Here is a 19,010-nt window from a genome sequence, read left to right as displayed (position 1 = left end):
GCCAGTCCCTTCCCTGCCCCTCCCTCCATCTGTTTTGGGAATGTGAGGTTGCCTTGAGACCTACCGAAGCTCAAAGCCAAGAAGGAGGGCTGTAGGAGACCATGCTTCTACCCCTAGGCAGCACACATGGCCTTTTACCCCATTCCAAGTTTCTAGACAGATACGTGAATGCCTTTTGTAGACCATAAACACGTACAAATGGCTTTGTCCTTTCCTAGTCTTTCCTGGTGACCTGTGTCCTAGTTGTGGAAGTCATCGAGTCGGGAAATTCTCCCTTATAATTAACCCAGGTCTCTTATTTCCATTTAAGTCCATTTCCTCTTCTTATTGCAGAGAAGATGGAAGAAATCCCCTTTAATCTTTTCCCTCTGGGCTAAATGTTCCCAGTTTCTTTTTTTAAGTTGCGTTTGAGTTCTAATTCTGGAAAATTTCATAATTTTCATTGTTCTTTATTATCATCCTTTCCACTTTCTCCATATGCTTCCTTGGGGTGAAATACAAACAGGATCCAGTTTATTTTGCTTGGGTTTCAGGTTTTTGGAATGGAGCCTGTGGCTTACATTGACCCTAAGTAGGAAATTCCACTAGGTCTAACTATGAATGGAGAAAAGAACGAGAAAGGAAAAATAATGACCTGGTCCTCCCCAGCCTAATGCCAGTTCTGTTGAAGTGGAGGTGTTCAGCTGACCGCAATTCTCTATCTCTACCTAACACTTAGGCCACCTTTTCACTGAGATGGTATGTAGTATAGTATATAGTTCTTTGAGCAAACCCATGGAGACAGAAAGTAGATTTGGGGTTGCCTGGGGTTAGGGGCAAGGAAAATGGAAGGTGACTAGTAATGATCTGAGATTTCTTTTAGGGGGTGCAAATTAGATGGTGATGGTTGCACCACCTTGTGAATATACTAAGCGCCACTGAATTGCATACTTTAAAGGGGTGACTTTATGGCAATGGGGATTACCATTCAACTAAACAAAACAGCTTTATGTTGGCACCAGTAAGTTCTTTTACAGTTATCCTAGAGGCCTGATGCACAAAGATGTGTGCAAGAATAGGCCTTCCTTCCCCTGGCTACCATCATCGGCTTCCCTCCCGCAGCCAGGATCTGGGCTGCTTCACTCCTGCCACTGCCAGGCACCCGGGACCAGGGCTGCTTCACTCCAGCCACCACTGCCACACACTGGGGGCGTGCTCCAAGCCGTGCCTTGGCCGCTCAGAGCACGCTCCCACCCCTGGAATGTGTCTGCTGGGGCTGGGGGTGGCATGCAGTCCCCTCTCGCCCATCTGCGCAGCTCCTCCTGAGCCAGTCGTGATGCCCGGCTAATTTGTATATTACCACTTTATATATATAGATAGTAAGACATTCTAACAACAACAACATTTATACAATTCCTTGACGTTTAGGAAGCTCTTTCTTTTATACACATTATCTTACTTTTTATATAAAACTGGTGTGAATATAATACTATTTTGTTGTGCCCATTTTATAGATTAGAAAATTGAGTTTGGGGGAAGTGAATTGGCTTGCCAGGGCTCAAACTCTGTCAGTCTGCCTCTTTGAAGCCCATGTAATTAAAACTGTGCCTGTGGTATATATCAGCGTTTATTCCAGTACTGCCAGCAGTATGGGAGAGCAGCAGGTCATCCACAAAAATCTGCTCTGTAGCCCCCCATAAGCCAGCTGCTTATATAGGATAAGACAAAGATTACATGGGGAAGTAGGGATTACTGGTATGGGGAAGTAAACTATGCAGGCCTGGGTGGGACTCCATAATCTGTCCATGATAATAGACAGTTCTTGAATGAGAATGGCTACATTCAAAAATTGACTCCCAGATCCAAGGCTGACTCCCCGGGCCCAGGGGTACACAACACCCAGCCAGGTCAGAATGTCCTTTCTTTAACCAACACAAGGCAATCATGGTTAACAGAGCATGATTAATATTTCCTATAACCATAGCTAGTCCCCAGTATTCTATTTTTGCCCCTCACAGAGTCACAGAGCATCATGAGTGAAAAGAACCATGGGGAGCGTCAGTCTGCCTCCTCCATTTTTGTGGAGACATTGAGTTGCAAAGAGTGAAAGATTTATCTCTTGTCATAATAGTAGAGAAAGGAGGAGACCAGAGTCACCAAAGAAAAGGATGTCTACGAACCGAGTAGATGAGAAGCAGCCTTTTCATTGCCGCTCCGGCTCCTGAAAAGGCCCAGGGGGAGAGACAGGGAACTGACCTCTTCCCTCTGCACTTCAGTCACGCTGTTTTACGGATCCTTCTCAACAGCCCTATGAAAGACAGACATGGTCTCACCTACAGATGTGAAAGATGGAGAAGCTGAGAGAGGCCAAATGATTCTCCCAAGATCAAGTAGCTTGTAAGTTGAAGTTGCAAAACCAGAATTTTTTTTGTTTGTTTTATTTTTGTTAATCCTCACCTGAGGATACTTTTTTTTTCTTTTTTTTTTTTTTTTTTGAGAGAGGGAACAACAGAGAGAAACATCGATGTGAGAGAAACGCATCGATTGGTTGCCTCCTGCACGAGCCCTTTGGTTCGAAGGCCGGATGCTCTATCCATGACCCAAACCGGCTGGGGCGCAAAACCAGAATTTGATCCGAATTTCTGGTGCCAAGACTCAGTTCTCTCGCCGAAACCGGTTTGGCTCAGTGGATAGAGCATCGGCCTGCGAACTGAAAGGTCCCAGATTCGATTCCAGTCAAGGGCATGTACCTGGGTTGCGGGCACATCCCCAGTAGGAGATGTGCAGGGGGCCGCTGATCGATGTTTCTCTCTCATCGATGTTTTTAACTCTCTATCTCTCTCCCTTCCTCTCTGTAAAAAATCAATAAAATATATTAAAAAAAAAAAAGACTCAGTCCTCTTATCGTGTGCAGATATGCATCGAGCTCCTGGTGGACATCTGCTTCCCCATCCCTCTGCGCATCCCGAGGCACGTGCTCAGTTGAAAAGGGTTGGCCTTCCCAAGAGAGGAGAGGACCTGTGTGCGAGAGGCTCTGCTTGCTGCCAGGAGGCCTTCACGCCTGAGTCTGTCCAAGTATCCAGGACTCCAGGGCCAGGGCCTGGGCCTGTCACCACGGGGAAGGAACCACATGTTTGCTCTGTTGCCACCTCCCCATAGAAGTATTCATTTTTCAACGGTCCTCCTCCTTTTCAAAGGCATTGCTGTCTTCCAGACTTTCAAAGGGGCCAGAAATCAGTGGTTTTGGCTACTAAACAGGAAACTCAAAGCCCTTTCCGTTCCTTTGAGCTAGCTGGAAGGGCTGGGCCTGAAATGATTACTTTCCTATAAAGGACAGAAGAAAAGTTCTGTGTAACTTAAAAAACAAAAAACAAAAAACTTTCCCAGAGCCCTAAATACCAGCCGTGGTTGACACACAACATGGCAAAGAGCTGCCTTGTTGCCTGGCAGTGCTGACGGCCAACTAATGTGTCTGACCGTCTGTTTGGGATCTCCTAGCCTGAGATCCTGGTTGCTTCATCCTGGTTGCTTCCTGAACCTCTTAGTCTCCCCACCTTTGGTACCACCCTCACTCGGGGGAGTGCCAGGCTGTGCCTGGTTGCGCCAGGCTGGGCCGGGCCCCACAGGATCCAGCGACCCAGCCGGGGCTATTCTTGTCTGTGTCTATTTGCAAGATGCCTGTTGTTCTCAGTCGCTGTTTTTCCATCATAACTGTGGACTTGGCAGGGGGCCCGTGTGAAAGGCCTGGTGGGAGAGCTCTGCCCCAGGAAACGCGGCTGCTCCCACGTGCCAGGCTGAGGAAGCAGGTTCTCAGACAGCCGCTCAGGGGCCACCTGAGTGGATGCTGCCGGATGACAGCCCCGCTTGGGTCCGGCACCCTTTTGCAGAGCGCCGGCGCCTGCCAGCATGCTGTCGTGGAACAAGCCTGCGCGAACCATAGTGGCCCTGCGAGGTGCCGCTGGGGCTGGCTGGCTGGCGTTTCTCTTCTGTGTGTGTCCTCCCCTAGCCCCACTTTCTAGGAATTCTAATCTGTGTCAGGCCAGAGAACATTCCTCTTGGGCCCTACCCCAGAGCCCCAGAGCAGTGGCCTCCAGACTTTTAAAATCACACACCCCTGGCAGTAAAATGTTCGTGCATATACTCCTAATTTGCATACTTACAAATGGTATGCATGTGCTGCTATGTAATGTGTACATTAGAAACATATAGGCAAAGGAAATCTTAATAATTTATGTAGTTTTAAAGGACGGAAGAAAAAGGGAAAAATTATCAATTTGCTTTTAATCTGGTTTAATTGAAGGTGTAGGTCATTGAATATACTCTTTAAGCAAAATTAAATCTTGTTCCTCACTTTCTGATTCCGTGATTCCAAGGTATGTCCCAAGCAGAGTGCATTTCGGTACTTCATTGTAAGTTTCCTTCGCTGGAAACGGACTTCCAAAGAAAGGGCGATTCCGTGGAACATGTGTAGCGTCGTCATGCTTACCCAATCCTGACCCCATTTTCCAGCCCATCCACCAGTTACACAAAGGCTTTGGCTGAACTTTGCAGTTGCTCTTGCGGTTTTTAACAAGGCTGCAAACCCCTCTGAAGCTCTTTGTTTGGAATTCTTTTAAATAGATAAGGAAATTGTTTACAATTCCTAATTATACAACTATAGGAGTACAGTGTAGAGGTACAGGAAACTTTAGAGATGGCTATTCTTTAAAATTTTATTGGATTTTTAGTTTTTATTTATCTAATTGGATTTTTAAAAATGATTTTTAATTCTATACACAGTAAAATTATAGTCCTGTGAGTGTTGACAAATACATACTCTTGTAACCATTCTCACAAGTAAGAACAGTCTCACCACCCCATCAGCCCTTTGTGGTCAAATTCTCCCCTGTTCCATAGCCTTTGGCAACCGCCGGTCACCTCAGCCCAGTGCATTTCAGGTTCATCCATGTTGCTATATGTATCCGTAGTCAGATATGTGATTTTCAGATATTTCCTCCCAGTCTTATTTTTTTTATTCTCTTACGAGTATCTTTTTCAGAGCAAACGTTAAAATTTTTTAAGAAGTTCAATTTGGCAGGTTTTAAAAATTATGTTCCTGTTGAAGTATCTTAAGAAATCTTTTCTAACATTAAGTAACAAAGATTTTCTCCTGCATTTTCTTCTAAATATTGTCCATTTTTAATTAATTTGTGCATAGGCATTTCTGTTGTAGACTACAAAGATCACATAAAATGAAAATACTGCCAAAAGCCAGTCCTCTTCATAGCAAAAGTTTCTTTGAAGGGACAGATTTAGTGTGTTTATGTTTTTGGAAAATCTGGCAAAATAGCCTACTTTTTACCACAAAAGGCAACTAATTTGGAGTGCTCGTCTTTTTGCAAAAGAAAAATGTATAACTTATATTTACATTTTAAAGATTTTTTATGTAAATGAGCCTCTTTGTGGTCCTTTATCTCATTACAAAAAATTACAAGGATCCTACTGTTTAAAGATCTGCTTTTATGAGCTCAGTCTCCTTATTGACATCCCAGAGCACAGAAATAGTGGTGTTCACGATGTGCTGAAAGCAAAGGCAGAAGAGTATCCCCCCCCCAAAAAAACAACACGCACACAGCGAGAACCCCATACTTCCTGTTAGATACCTGTACCCATGACACATACTAGCCCAGGAAGATCCCAGAGGCAATCCATGTCTTATGTCTGTTTAGCAAAACTTTAAAGATGAAAGAGAATAGATAAAATTTCCAGTATTCTTGTCCTACTCTGGGGGTTTGCCTTGTGTACCTTCTGGGGATACCGCTGCCCTGGAAAGTCTTAGAAAGCTGCCTCGCTTCCTGCTTTCCACTTGTGCCGAACAGATAGTGGGTGACCTGTGAGTGTTTGAGAAGCAGATGACTTTTCCTGTCATAAACGGTAAAGCTGTGGTGCCGTTTTCCTGCCTGCTTTCTTCTAGAATTTATTTTCCCATCACCACCTTCGTCTAAGCTCTGAACTTAAAGGTCTTGACAAATGTTTTTTTACTTTATTATAATTTTTTAAATATATTTTTATTGATTTCAGAGAGGAAGGCAGGGGGAGAGAGGCAATGATGAGAATCGTTGATCGGCTGCCTCCTGCACGCCCCCTACTGGGAATCGAGCCTGCAACCCAGGCACGTGCCCTTGACTGGAATCTAACCCAGGACCCTTCAGCCCGCAGGCCGACGCGCTATCCACTGAGCCAAACCAGCTAGGGCTTGACAGATGTTTTTTAGAGGATGACACTCCTGATTATTCATAATGTATGGCCATTGAACTATAAGTGAATATAATTTTGGAGCTGGCAGGGGACTTGGAGGTCAGCTAATCCAAATTCGTTCTTAAAATCAAATAAAAAAATTAACGGAACAGGAGGCGTCCAGAACACAGGTGCCAGGTGGGACACCTCTTCCTGGGGCGGTCAGAGGAAGCCGAGCAGAGACTTAGCATTGGTGGGTGAAGAGCCTCCCCCCCTCCCCCGCCCCCCCGGGGGCAACATTGTGGGCAAAGTTGGTGAAGTGCAAGTTCCAGGAACTTCATGGGGTTGGGCCCGACTAGAGCAAAGGCTACCATGGGAAAGGAGCAGAGAAGAGGCTGCAGAGGTGGTGGGGCCAAATCCTGAGGCCCTTGCTATCCTGGCTGGGCTCAGGTGTCTTCGTGCTCTAAGGTTGAGCCAATAGGTTGGCCAAATCTGTGCTGTGTCCCTGGGACATTATCTCATCCAAACACTTCCAGGCTTCAAGGCTGTGACACTCATGTTCATGCTCAATTCTAGTCTGAGAGCTCCTGTGTTTCTCAGGGATGTTTCAAGACCCAGGAGAGTTGGTTTAGGTTTGAGCAGCAGCTGGGGAACATCTGGAGCTACACCTGGGAGCAAAGGCTTCTGGTGTGTTTGTATGCTAGGGGCAACCAACGGTTCAGCTGCCCCAGAGGCAGCTTTCCCACAAGTCAAGCATTCTGCCTTTCCCTCTGGCAGGCGGCACTGATCCCTGAAGTCCTGCGCTTCTGACTGCAACTGTCTCGTGGGCACCGATCTGCATCCGGTCTGGTTAACCAGTCACCCCCAGGTTTCTCCAGCCACTGAGTAACAGAGGTCATGGGAGAGCCCCTTTTGCATTGGTTTGTTTTCAGAGTGGATTTCAGAGCAGACTGAGATATTTAATGCAGGGTACAACCGTCAGACCATTAAAAATGCAGGCAGCAATGCAGAACACGGCTGGCTCATGTCAGCCAGACATTTCAGGGTAACCGGAGGAGGCAAACATGGGTAGGGCCGGTGTTAGTGGGAGTAGACGCCAAATGGCATGGCAGGCCCTGGCTCCTGTTTCTCCTGTTCCCTGCCACCCCCCAGCCGGAAGAGGAGAAAACTCATATTTAAGCTAGACGTGTAAATGGGAGTGCTGCTTAGCGAGCACTCCTGTGACCTGGAGATCAAGTTGCTCACACCTCAAAAGGAGACGTCCCGTGTAGGAGGGTTGTAACTGTCATGGAGGTTAGACTCTACACCAGTGGTTCTCAACCTTCCTAATGCCGCGGCCCTTTAATACAGTTTCTCATGTTGTGGTGACCCCCAATTTCATTGTTACAAATTGAACATAATTAAAGCATAGTGATTAATCACAAAAACAATATGTAATTATATATGTGTTTTCCGATGGTCTTAGGCGACCCCTGTGAAAGGGTCGTTCGACCCCCAAAGGGGTCGCAACCCACAGGTTGAGAACCGCTGCCCTACACGAAGTCACGACACATGAGAAGAAGGTGGGTTTGATGGTTTTTTCTTGCCTCAGGGACTCTTCGCTGTCTCTGTAGAGTTGGACCAAGAGGGTGAGCAAAAGTACGGGTGCTGGTTTCCATGCCCTAGACTACTCGAGGAAAGCCGTGGCCAGCACACAGGGCTGAAATCAAGTGGGTCTAGGAAAGGCCAGTGTGGATCAGTGACCTCAGGTGGATCCTTATATCAGAGGATGTCAGGAGGGAATTGGGAATTTGTGTTTTTAAATACCTTCTCACCTGGGCTACTGAACAGGAGACAGTCCTGGTGTGGGCTGGCCAGGCTCCTTAGCTCTGTCTGTTCTGCCTTCTCCTGGAATGCTAACTGGCTTACTGCTCCCTTTTTCCTTTGTCAATCCTGGAAGGTCATGATCACTGTGATTTGGGCTGGTTTTCCCGAATGGGTGGGTGAAAGAGACGTCTAACCATCGATTTGTGTTCTTGCATTTCAGTCGTTCCAAGGAAGTCAAGGACGCGCATACCTCTTTAACTCCGTGTGAGTGTCTCTCTACAGTACATCCATTGTTTGGTGCAAATTTGAGGGTTGGGGGGAAAAACACAACACTCAATGATAAACAGTGGACCCTGCCCTCTGTGCCACAATAAAAAACCCGTGGCATGTTGCGCTCCACAAGTAGTCACCAGTTATCTTTGGGGGATTTTTTGGCAGCATCTTTGGCTACAAACAATATATTCCCCTAGCCCCAGGCACCTCAGAGAGCTGTGGTCTCATAGGGAAGAAGCTGAAGTGCCTCTTAGAAAGCCTCTGTATGAGGGCTTCTAACCAGGTCTGAGGCATGTTGGGAGAAGGAAGAGATTGCACAGAAGACACCAGCATCTGCTGGAGGACCTAAGGCTGGAGGGAAGGCCCAGTTAGAGAAGGCCCTCCAGTCCTCCGGCAGATGCACAATCTGCCCCAGGCCTCAGTCATTAACCGGGCACATCATTTACGGCCTCTTCCCGGCAAAGGAAGGTGAAGCGCACGCAAGCCGAGGAGCTGACAGTGGAAACCCTGCGTGCACAGTTGAGATGGTGCATGCTCTGTGAAGGAGCAGAGTGTATTTGACACCCAGGGCTCGCTCACCCTGTGCTCAGGGCAAGATTGGGCTGTCATGTTTCACATTTCCAGCCGCAGCCGGCCCCCAGGAAGCTCCGAGGAGCTGTGCCCACGGCTGTGGACTTCACAGCGTGGCCATCAGTTTGTCCCTTTATATCACAAGATTGAGAGCACCTCTTAGGAACATTCCAAGCAAAATCTCCACCGTCGAGACTATTTTTAGTCCCCTTGTTGAATCAGAACTTGCAGACCTAAAAGTCACTTCAGTGGAGATTTTCCACGTGGCTGTCCTTTGGGGGTTGTTATTGATTTCAGTTATGGGGGGCACCCTCTTTGGTGTGGGCTTCCCCCGAGGCCTCTGTGCTCAGTGGATTTTTTGCTGGGAGCTCAGCTTGATGCTGAATAGGTGACTGACTACCCGTTCTCTCTTTCTGTCCCTTGGCATAGAGTTAATGTGGGCTGCGGGCCTGCGGAGGAGCGAGTGTTGCTAACAGGACTGCACGCAGTCGCTGACATTTACTGTGAAAACTGCAAAACCACTCTGGGCTGGAAATATGTAAGTATTGAGAAGTCTGGTGGAGAGAGGGACATGCAGGGGAAGCCGAGAGCCTCGCTCTAGAAGTAACCTTTCTGTGGCCTGGGGGTACTGTCTTTGACCAGGACGGGAACCTGACCCCAAAGAGCAGCTCATGGCACACTCCTGTTTGCCACACGCATTCTTCCCTTTTGACTACTCATTCCCTCACACCACCCCTGAGACAGACACATACACACCCCGCCTTTGCCTTTAAATAAATAATAATTACACTGGGACGGAGCATTTCCTGACAGCTTACTGTGTTCCAGGCATACATTATTTTATTTACTCTTCACAGTATCCCGAGAGCAGCGGTTCTCAACCTGTGGGTCGTGACCCCTTTGGGGGTCGAACGACCCTTTCACAAGGGCCGTCTAAGACCACCGGAAAACACATATATAATTACATATTGTTTTTGTGATTAATCACTATGCTTTAATTATGTTCAATTTGTAACAATGAAATTGGGGGTCACCACAACATGAGGAACTGTATTAAAGGGTCACGGCATTAGGAAGGTTGAGAACCACTGCCCTAAAGGATAGGTCATATGTTAACCCCTATTTTTAAAAAATAAGTTTTTATTGACCTGAGAGGAAGAGAGAGATAGAAACATCGTTGAGAGAGAATCATTGATCTGCTGCCTCCTGCATGACCCCCCCACTGGAGATTGAGCCCACAACCCCTTCATGTGCCCTGACCAGGAATTGGACTCTGACCTCCTGATTCACAGGTTGATGCTCAAACTCTGAGCCACGCCAGCCGGCTTAATCCCTATTAAGGACGAGGACACTGAGGCTTAGGAAGGTTAGTAGTACGTACAATGTTATCTAGCCATTACATGGCTAAATAGGATAGGGGTCCAGGTTGTGGTCTGACTGCAACTCCCATGCTTCATGCCCCAGTCAATGCCCCCAGAGCATCTCTAGTCCTGGGCCCTGTGCTCTGCATCATCAAGCATTGGTAGTGCATGCCCACTGTCAGCCATAGTCACGGCTGGACTTTGCCAACCGGACATTCATCCCTTCGTTGCTTAACTCAGCAAGTATTTTCCACACCTTCTCGGTACCTAGGAAAGTCAGCAGTCCTTTGCCAGGGTGGGAGGAGGTATAAGTGTTCTATGAAAATACTTGTATTGTTGTTGTTTTTACTGGGTGATCTTTCACAGTGCTTTTCTCTGCCCTTTCTGTCACTGTGGCGGAATTGAACAAATGAGTCTTCCTGTCTCTGGGAGGGCAGTTTATCCCATATAAGATCCCTCACATTCTGCCTTTTCAGTCGCCTAGGGTCATGTCACCTGCGTCAGGTAGGAGGAGCCTGCAGGAGTCCAAACTGCTGGCAGAAGGATAATGACATGTGGATGTTGGTTTGTTGTTGTAACACATGTACCACTGTACGGGGTCTGCTGGTGGGGGAGGTTGTGTGTCTGTGGGAGCAGGAGAGTAGAGGGGAAATCTCTGTGCCTTCTGCTCCTTTTGTGCTGTGAGTCTAAAACTGTTCTGAAAATAGGACTTGTATTTAAAAAGGATGTTGAACAATGGAGGCCAGGCATAAAAGTATGCTTGCATTTAAATAAAGTGTAAAAATATGCAAATCTTGAAACCGGCTGCAGGTGGAGTCTGTAATGAGCAGCATTTGCATCTCCCTTGAAAGGTTTGGATTAGAAAGGAAAAAGCCTAGACTGTGTTTCACGACACCCAGGTGGTTCGGCCCGAGCTCCCTATGGTTCCCTTGGTGGTTTCTTCTGGGGAAAAACTGGCCTTGACCATTCATCCCCCCCCCTACCCCCTCCCCATACCCCCCCCCCCCCGTGGCCACTGGCCCTGCTGGGTGATCTGGGGGCCACGGTTCTGGATTGATTATCCAGTAATGTTCTCCCCCTTCTCTTGGCTGTCTGATTCCTTTCAGGCGGTGCTGGGTTACAGACAGAAGGTAAGTCTGAGTTGGTTGGTTTTGCTCCTAAATTACTTAAGGGCAAATGACTCACTGCTTGACAGAGCTTTATTGAGAGCCTTTGTGTTTGTTGGATACAAAAGAGAAGCTATGTAGTCCTTGCCCCTGGGTGTTCGCAGTCCTGGCCGGGGAGCAAAGCCACAGGTAAACGGAGGAGATAGTGGGCAGGTAGAATGTATGCATCCATCTCCACAAATATCTGTTGATTGCCTCTGTGTGCCGGGCCAGCGCTCCAGCCTTCACCCCATGATTTCTTCTGACCCGCACAGTAATCCTGAGAAATGCTTTAATTGTCCCAGTTTTATAAATGGAAAGTTTATCATTTTGTACATTGCAAACCGTTAAGTGGCGCTTCTGACACTGGGAAGCAGAGTGGAACTCTCCTGCTGGGGTGGAGTTCAGACTCCAGATGTGGTGCTCCGTCCAGTAGAGCCCAGTGGTGACATTTTGCAAATGCCCTGTGGCTTGGGGAGTGTTGATTTTTTTCTGTATTTTGTTTTTGTGTGTGTGTGTGTGTGTGTGTTTTAAATAAGGATACACTCCCACTTTCCTAGTTTTGTTTTTTCCTCTCTCCACCCTGAACACACTACTATGGGACAATAGGTCTTATTCCTGAACCATATTCTCTGCTGTATGCACCTCTCTCTCTCTCTCTCTCTCTCTTTCTCTCTCTCTGCTGTATGCACATCTCTCTCTCTCTCTCTTTCTCTCTCTCTGCTGTATGCACATATCTCTCTCTCTCTCTCTCTCTCTCTCTCACACACACACACACACACACACACACACACACACACAGATGGGGAATAATGAAGTGTCAGGAATATCACTGCTGAGCCCACAGCTCTTGTGTGTGGTGTTAGTGCATTCTCTGTTGGAGCCCCTCCCTCTCTACTCTGTGGAATGAGTCCTCTCAACCAAAGACTAGAGGCTGAACTCTCCTCCTGCAGCCCAGAGCCCTGAGCTCTAGGCCAGAAGAACCGCTCGTCAGTTGGATTTAGTTACTAATATGGGGACTCAGGAGGAAGAGCTGATGTCCACTGCTTCTCTGCACTGACCTTGGCCATCTAATGACTGCTCATCCACCAGGATGTTTTAGGTATCTATGCCTGCAAATAATAGCCCCCTGACCTCACGCCTGTGAAGGACTGCTCTCTGTGTGGGGCTTACTACAAGCTGGAAAGTCCGCAGTGCTGCAAGGTTAGTGCGGGGAGCTGCCAGGTACTTTGTTCTTTGTAGTGAGCACCCCCACCCCCACCCCCACCCCACCCCTGGAGGCCTGGCAGCTGGGTGGGCTCATATAGCTCCCGTGTCTCTGGAGAAAGGCAGAGAAAGAAAAACAGATGTAACACATCTGACATAGAAACAGCAGGGTAAGAAATGAAAAGACGTGTTTGGCCTCACCATACTTTGTTTCCCTCCCTGTCTTTTCTCTAAGCCTAACAAAGTCTAGTTTTAAATTATAACACAGACACTCTACAGACACATCCATAGGGCAGATTTCTGGTTAGCGTCAGACACCAAGTTCCCCAAGATAAAATATAGGGTGTCCCCAAAAAGGTATACACGTTCGTATACACAGATGAATGAAATGCATTCATTCATTCGGCGGTTATTTATTGAAGGCCTGTTATGTGCCGAGCAGTCTTCTTGGCGCTAGGGATAGGCCCGTGAACAGGACAAAGGAAATGCCTGCCTCCCACGAAGTTGATATCGTCGTAGTGGGAGACAGACAACGCACAAAATACGCGCGCAGGTTACAGCGCACGTTGGGAAGTGATACGCGCTGCGGGGAGGGATTGCGGTGGAAGCTCTGGTCTTCAGTTGCTGCGTATTTGGCAAGAGCCTGCTGAGATGGTGACATTTGGGCAAAGACCTGACTGAGCAGAGATCCTAAGGCAGTTCTGTTGTAAATGTGGAGGAAGCCCTAGGGTCGCCCCCGTGCCCTAGTGCATTGAAAGGGACACAGCGTGCTTACGTGGTGGGAGTTCTCTCCGTGAGTCTGGGCACAGCGGGGCAAAGGCTTCTGTGCCTGCCGTGGGCCCCGCCTTTGCTCCTGTGCCACCAGCGTCACCTGCTTGTCTTTGGTCACTGAGCATCTTTTCTCTTCCTTGTGTTTCCTAGGAGCATGCCTTTGAAAGCAGCCAGAAATATAAAGAAGGGAAATACATCATTGAGCTGGCACACATGATCAAGGACAATGGCTGGGACTGAGCCGAGAGCCGCCGCCAGCCCGTGTCCGCGTGAACGCCACCCAACTGAACATTCTACCCAAGCGTGAGAGAGTGACTGGACACTTGGTTCCATCCATGTAGGGGCCTTGCCCCCGGGGCATCCACCCACCCCGACGCCGTCTTTCTGGTGACCGGCCTCTAAATCGCTGTCTCTCTGTCTCTTTGCTTTGTACCTGTTTGTGAGTTGATCCTGGCTTCTCTCTCTGTTCTCGTGTTGGCTGAAAACAAAACAGCAAAAGGAACAGACGCCTGACCGCATGGCGGCAACCCACCCTGATCAGGGCCTGGGGCCCATGTGAGAGCTGCCTGACGGCCTCTGGTCGGGGGGAGCAGTGCACGGCGGGGTGTGAGCAAGGGGGAACTTTGAGGGTTCCAGGGTGGGCAGGGGACGGGAGGGGAGAGGTAGGGACACAATTGTGCTACTCCTGGAGACCCGGTAACTTAGGCTTGAAGTAACCAAGTTGTCTAAAAGGACAAAGAGAAAAAAAATACCTCATGGCCGTGCTCTCTCCGATCAGAAGCTTCTGCTCCTGACACCACAGGGGCCAGGTGAGCAGGTGGGCACCGGAGTGGCCCTGATCCTGGCTGGCGGGGCAGCGGCCTGCTTCTCCTGGGCCAGGTGGGGTGTCTTGGAGGCTGTGAGTGATTGTGGGGGAAGCCCAGCTGGGTTTGGGTGACTCTGGGGCCCCACTGCTCCTCTGGGTAATCTTCATTTCCTCTCCAGCCACCAGAGGTGAGAGGAGGGGGGCTGCCATTTGCAATGGGTGCAAAATCCAAACATCCCAAAGGCTATGATCAGGAACCAGGTAAAAATCAGTAATTGAGGAGAACAGGGAACAAGGAGCTGCAGTTCACGGGAGCTCCTGCAGAAATGGCTCAGATATTGGGCTCGGAAAAAACTCCATGTAAAACCAATTAGCATTTCTGCGTGTCTGACCGTTTCCCTGACCCTCAGTGAGAGGAGAGAGCGCCGTGGCGAGGAACGGGGCGTGGGGGGCGAAGCTGGGAGGAGCCTAGCTTTGAACCACTGCCGGTTCGGTTCGGTGCCTCTTCCTTCTGTCTCTGGTGTGCAGCAGCTTCGGGGAGGTCAGCAGTTCTCCGTACATAGAGTTTTGGGGTGGTTTTCTCCAGTTCTATCATCATAGATTGTGGAAAACAAAGTCCCAAGGGTTTGAGCTTAGTGATAGCTTGAATGTGAGAGAAAACTGTCCGAATGGTCCAATAGGGGGAGGGATCAGACTTGATGTCAAATGTCAAATTTTAATATTACCCAACGCCCCCGCTCCTCTCCTCCTTATCCAAGTTCATTATATTCGGTGAAGTGGAGAACAGATCCCTGTGAGGCTCCTGAGAGAGGGAGGAGTTTGTTACATTTAATCAACACTGTGAAGTCTGTTCCACAGCAGTTTAGCCAGTACACAGCGCATGACGGAAACTCATTGAGCTGAGTTCATTTCATTGCTTGGACTGAAAATATTATTGTTCAAATATGTGTAGGTTATGTCAGGTAATCCTCAGTATCTCATTCTCCAGGTAGGCTGATCCTATAGGAATATTCACCTTAGAAATCACAAAAGAGTGTGTTCATGGAGACAAGAGTCTATAAAATTGATTAACCAAGATTCATGCAGCCAACCCAGGATTTTTCAGAATTGAACCAAATTCCCCTAGGGCAGTGGTCCTCAACCTTCTGGCCCTTTAAATACAGTTCCTCATGTCGTGACCCAACCGTAAAATTATTTTCGTTGCTACTTCATAACTGTCATGTTGCTACTGTTATGAATCGTAATGTAAATATCTGATGTGCAGGGTGGTCTTAGGCGACCCCTGTGAAAGGGTCGTTCGACCGCCAGAGGGGTGGCGCCCCACAGGTTGAGAACCGCTGCCTAGGGAATGGGTCAGCAGTGGAAATGCCTTTTTGTGTCCCTGTGTGCTGACTGCAGGATGGGGGACCTGAGATGGCGTGGTCCTGCCGGCCGAGGTGGACAGCAGGACAGAAGGCAGGGGGCTCCAGGCTCACAGTAGACTGCCTCTGTGAGACTTCTGAGTTTTAGAAATGGAACTTTGTTCCCAAAGGCTTCTCGCCCACGTCTTCGGTGCTTTAGTAGCCCTGGGAGATTTCGTTCTCCCCACATTACTGAAAAGCAGACTGAAGTTTAAAAAAAAAAAAAAAAGTATTGCGTGTTTGCTCCCAGAGAAATAGTTCCTCTGGTTCCCAGGCACTCCCAGGCCCAAGATCTCAAAAAATAAATTTTTTACAACTTTCACATTCCTCAGCGGGCTTGCCAGCCCAGAAGTCATAGATTCCCTTCCAGCCCCCTGAAGGTAGTGGCCTTCAGTTACGGATTTTGATTAGCCCCCTTGCTCAGGGAATGTCCTGGCAATTGATACTCCTTCCCGTAATAAGAAAACGGGGGCTAAACATGGGTAAGTGTTTTGTCTTTGAAAGTAAGAATGGAATATGACAACAGAGAAACCAGACATGAGGTGCCCAGGAATTTTCAACAGAAGGAGACCGATGTTTCCCTCTTCTTCCTTGGGGATAGGGCCTGCACGGATCAGCCCAGGCTCCAATAAGACCCTGGTTTTGGTTTTTTTGTTCGTTTGTTTTTTAAATTAATATTATCCATTGAGCATCCAGGGGTGGAGGCCACCATACGTGGTGCAAAAGACCTGAGTAAAATGTTGTTTTTTCCCATAAATATAGAAAAACAAAAGCCCAACTCATTAGGCTTTCCCTTCGTGTCAATGAAACCAAAAGTGCTTCTTAAACCTTCAGCTCCATTCATGGCTTGTCTGCCTAACGTCTGGTGGTATCAGAGAGCCCCCAGCTGAGCAGTGGAGATGCATCAACGCATGGCCTCAGTCACTCATCCTTTAATTTTCCTCACCAAATCATTGACTCAGCATAACCAAAGACCTCGTCCACTCACCCCTGGTAGGTTCAGGGAATTGGGGTTGAGGGAGTAAGGAAGGGGAGGCGAGGAGTGAGAAAGGAATCGGCCCAGAGTTCTGTGCCTCCAGCAGCTGCCTTCATTGTCCGCTGAAGTCCAGCCACAGATGCTCCAGTTCCATCCCAGGTCACATGGCCTTGGTGGCCCTGGCTGACACCCACCCCAGCCCCAGCCCATCCTTGCTGTTCGCCTCAGGCTGCTGATGGGCTGAATTGGCATGAATCAATTTCAGCCGAAGGTGAAAGTCACAGATTGTCATCTGGGCCTGACTGAGTGGTGCCCCGACTCCGTGGACAGTAGTAAGATCAGGGACATTGGATGGAGGACATCTTTCCTGGCAGGTCAGTGTGTGAAATAGAGGCATCCCCTTTATACAAAGATTTTCAAGTGGATATATATAAAAGAAACAGTTGCTTGTGAATATATACTTTTGTAAATAATATTTAATTTTTTAAATAATATATTTGGTGCTGTTTTCTCAGATCCCCTGAGAGCACTTTTTATTTTTCATTTTTAAATTTTATGGTTTTCTCTGCATTTCTTGAAGTATATTTTAAGGGAAACAGTGATCACCAGTGTATTCTTTTTTAAAAAAATAAAAAAAAAGATCTCTATCACATTAGTCTGGAGGCAATAAAGCAATGCCTTGCTGTATTTTTCCCCATTGGAGTGGACTCTACATTAGCAGGTTGAGAATCCAAGTATTTTCTTGCACCAGTATTGGCTAGAAAAGAAATAAATATAATCAAATAAATTTAGTAACAGAGTGAAACAAATTGGAAAATTGGAATCGTGTGTGTGTGTGCGCGTGTAAAGTACTTTGGATTGTGCCTCCTGTTTTTTTTATTGGGGACATTATACCTTCAGTTTACACCTTGGGCACATAAGGATTTTCCTTCTCTTTCTCTCTGGTGTAGTTTTGTTCCTGAGTGGACCAACAGCACAAACCTCGGGTCTTGTTTTCCTGAGCGTGGCACTGTTGCCGGTTTACTCCCATTTCTTTCCTTGTGTGCTCCACTTTTCCAGACCTTAAAGGAAATCTGTTTGTGAAGATCAGGCAGAGTCAGATCTGTGGTTTTCTGAGATGTGTCTGCATCACACATCCCAGGGCTCCAGTTGTAGAAGCCACATCATGGTAAAACATTTGGGTTGAAAGAACAGTAAGAAAATAATGCACGTATCTTGTTGGTAAGCTGCTTTTTATAAAAAATAAAAAAAAGTTCAGATTGCCCCAGGAAGAGGCTGAGAAATCAAATCTTGAACACAGTCAACTCACATGTTTTTTAAGTCTGCCTCAAGTGAGAAAATGTGCTAATAATGGTCTAGGTAGAGGAAAGAGATGTTTAATTTTAAAAATTAAAATACAGGCATGAAATCTGCCAGTAATATAAGGTAAAGCAAGAAGAAACAAGCTATTCTCATTTTACCAAATTCTATCTGCCCATACGTTTTGTATAAAATTTCAGCGAGAGTGAGAGTTCCCTTCTCCAACCTGCAGAGACGATCTTTGAATACAGAATCTATTTATGCTCGTGTTTACAAACTACATGTTGGGTTTGGGTTTTGTTACTTTCTTTTGTTTATCTTTTTGTTGTTGTTGTTGTTGTTGTTGGCATTTTTCAGGTCACTTTGCTTTAATAACAAAGATGATTATTTTCAAATAATTGGTCTTCACCTTTTCCTGTATTTGTACATAGTGGTTCAGTATTAGAGAAAAGTGCATTGTTTCTGTCATATTTCCAATCTGTGTTGGTGCTCATTTGAGAAAATAAAGTTTTCAAATATTAATTCTCTGGAGAGCTCATCTGTCTTAATTGACCCAGCCAGTTTTATCTTGACATTTAATATGTAAAGTAGCTGAAAGGCCTGCAGGAGCTCACCCCACTCACAGATCTGTTGACTGAGGCGTTATTTTCTCCAAGGACGGTTTGCCCGTTAATGAATAAAAATCAGGTCGTCTCCTTATCTATCTGCAAATGTTTCTCCTGGCTTCAAATATCAGAAATGCATGAGTGACCATTATCCTTTCTGTCTATTCAGCCCATATTCTTAGCTTTTCTGTTTATACCGGTTTCCTTGGAAATAGGAATGCATTAGGTAAGCGGGTGGGGTGGGGGGACAGAGGGGGAGACAGAAGAACAAAATTATGTCAAAAAGAGGCGGCAGGATCTCTGAATTGTCTAATCAAGTCTTCTCAGTCACCGAACACATTTATTAAACACCTTCTGTTAGATTCCAGACACAAGGTGAGGCAAGTTAACATCCTACAAATCAGCTGGTTTTGTTTTCCAAGTGCCTTACCTGCAGCCTCGTCCACAGGCACACAGTCTCCCAGAGCCAGTTATAAGTACAGTTTTATATTCTGGTACCTTCATGTTGCAGTGCAGACGTTTTTGCCTAGACGTCATCCATTTATATCATATTTTAAGCACTTTTTCCACAGCTTGCCTCCTTAAATCACATGGAAAG

The 19,010-nt window shown here is 47.1% G+C and overlaps 1 protein-coding gene across 2 annotated transcripts in view; it reads left to right on the top strand.

Annotated features, from left to right (window-relative positions):
• YPEL2 (yippee like 2) overlaps positions 1-15,828 on the top strand; it is an 87,608-nt gene extending 71,780 nt beyond the window's left edge. For both annotated transcript variants that reach the window (XM_081109409.1, XM_081109408.1), the window contains 3 exons: positions 8,222-8,265; positions 9,274-9,382; positions 13,478-15,828. In XM_081109409.1, coding sequence (XP_080965535.1) covers positions 8,222-8,265; positions 9,274-9,382; positions 13,478-13,567 — 243 coding nt within the window. In that variant the 3' untranslated portion in view covers positions 13,568-15,828. The remainder of the gene's footprint in view (positions 1-8,221; positions 8,266-9,273; positions 9,383-13,477) is intronic.
• Positions 15,829-19,010: the final 3,182 nt, after the last annotated feature.

Source organism: Myotis nattereri, assembly GCF_964212035.1.
Source record: "Myotis nattereri genome assembly, chromosome: 16".
Taxonomy (NCBI): domain Eukaryota; kingdom Metazoa; phylum Chordata; class Mammalia; order Chiroptera; family Vespertilionidae; genus Myotis; species Myotis nattereri.
This window is presented reverse-complemented; position numbering and strand designations above follow the sequence as displayed.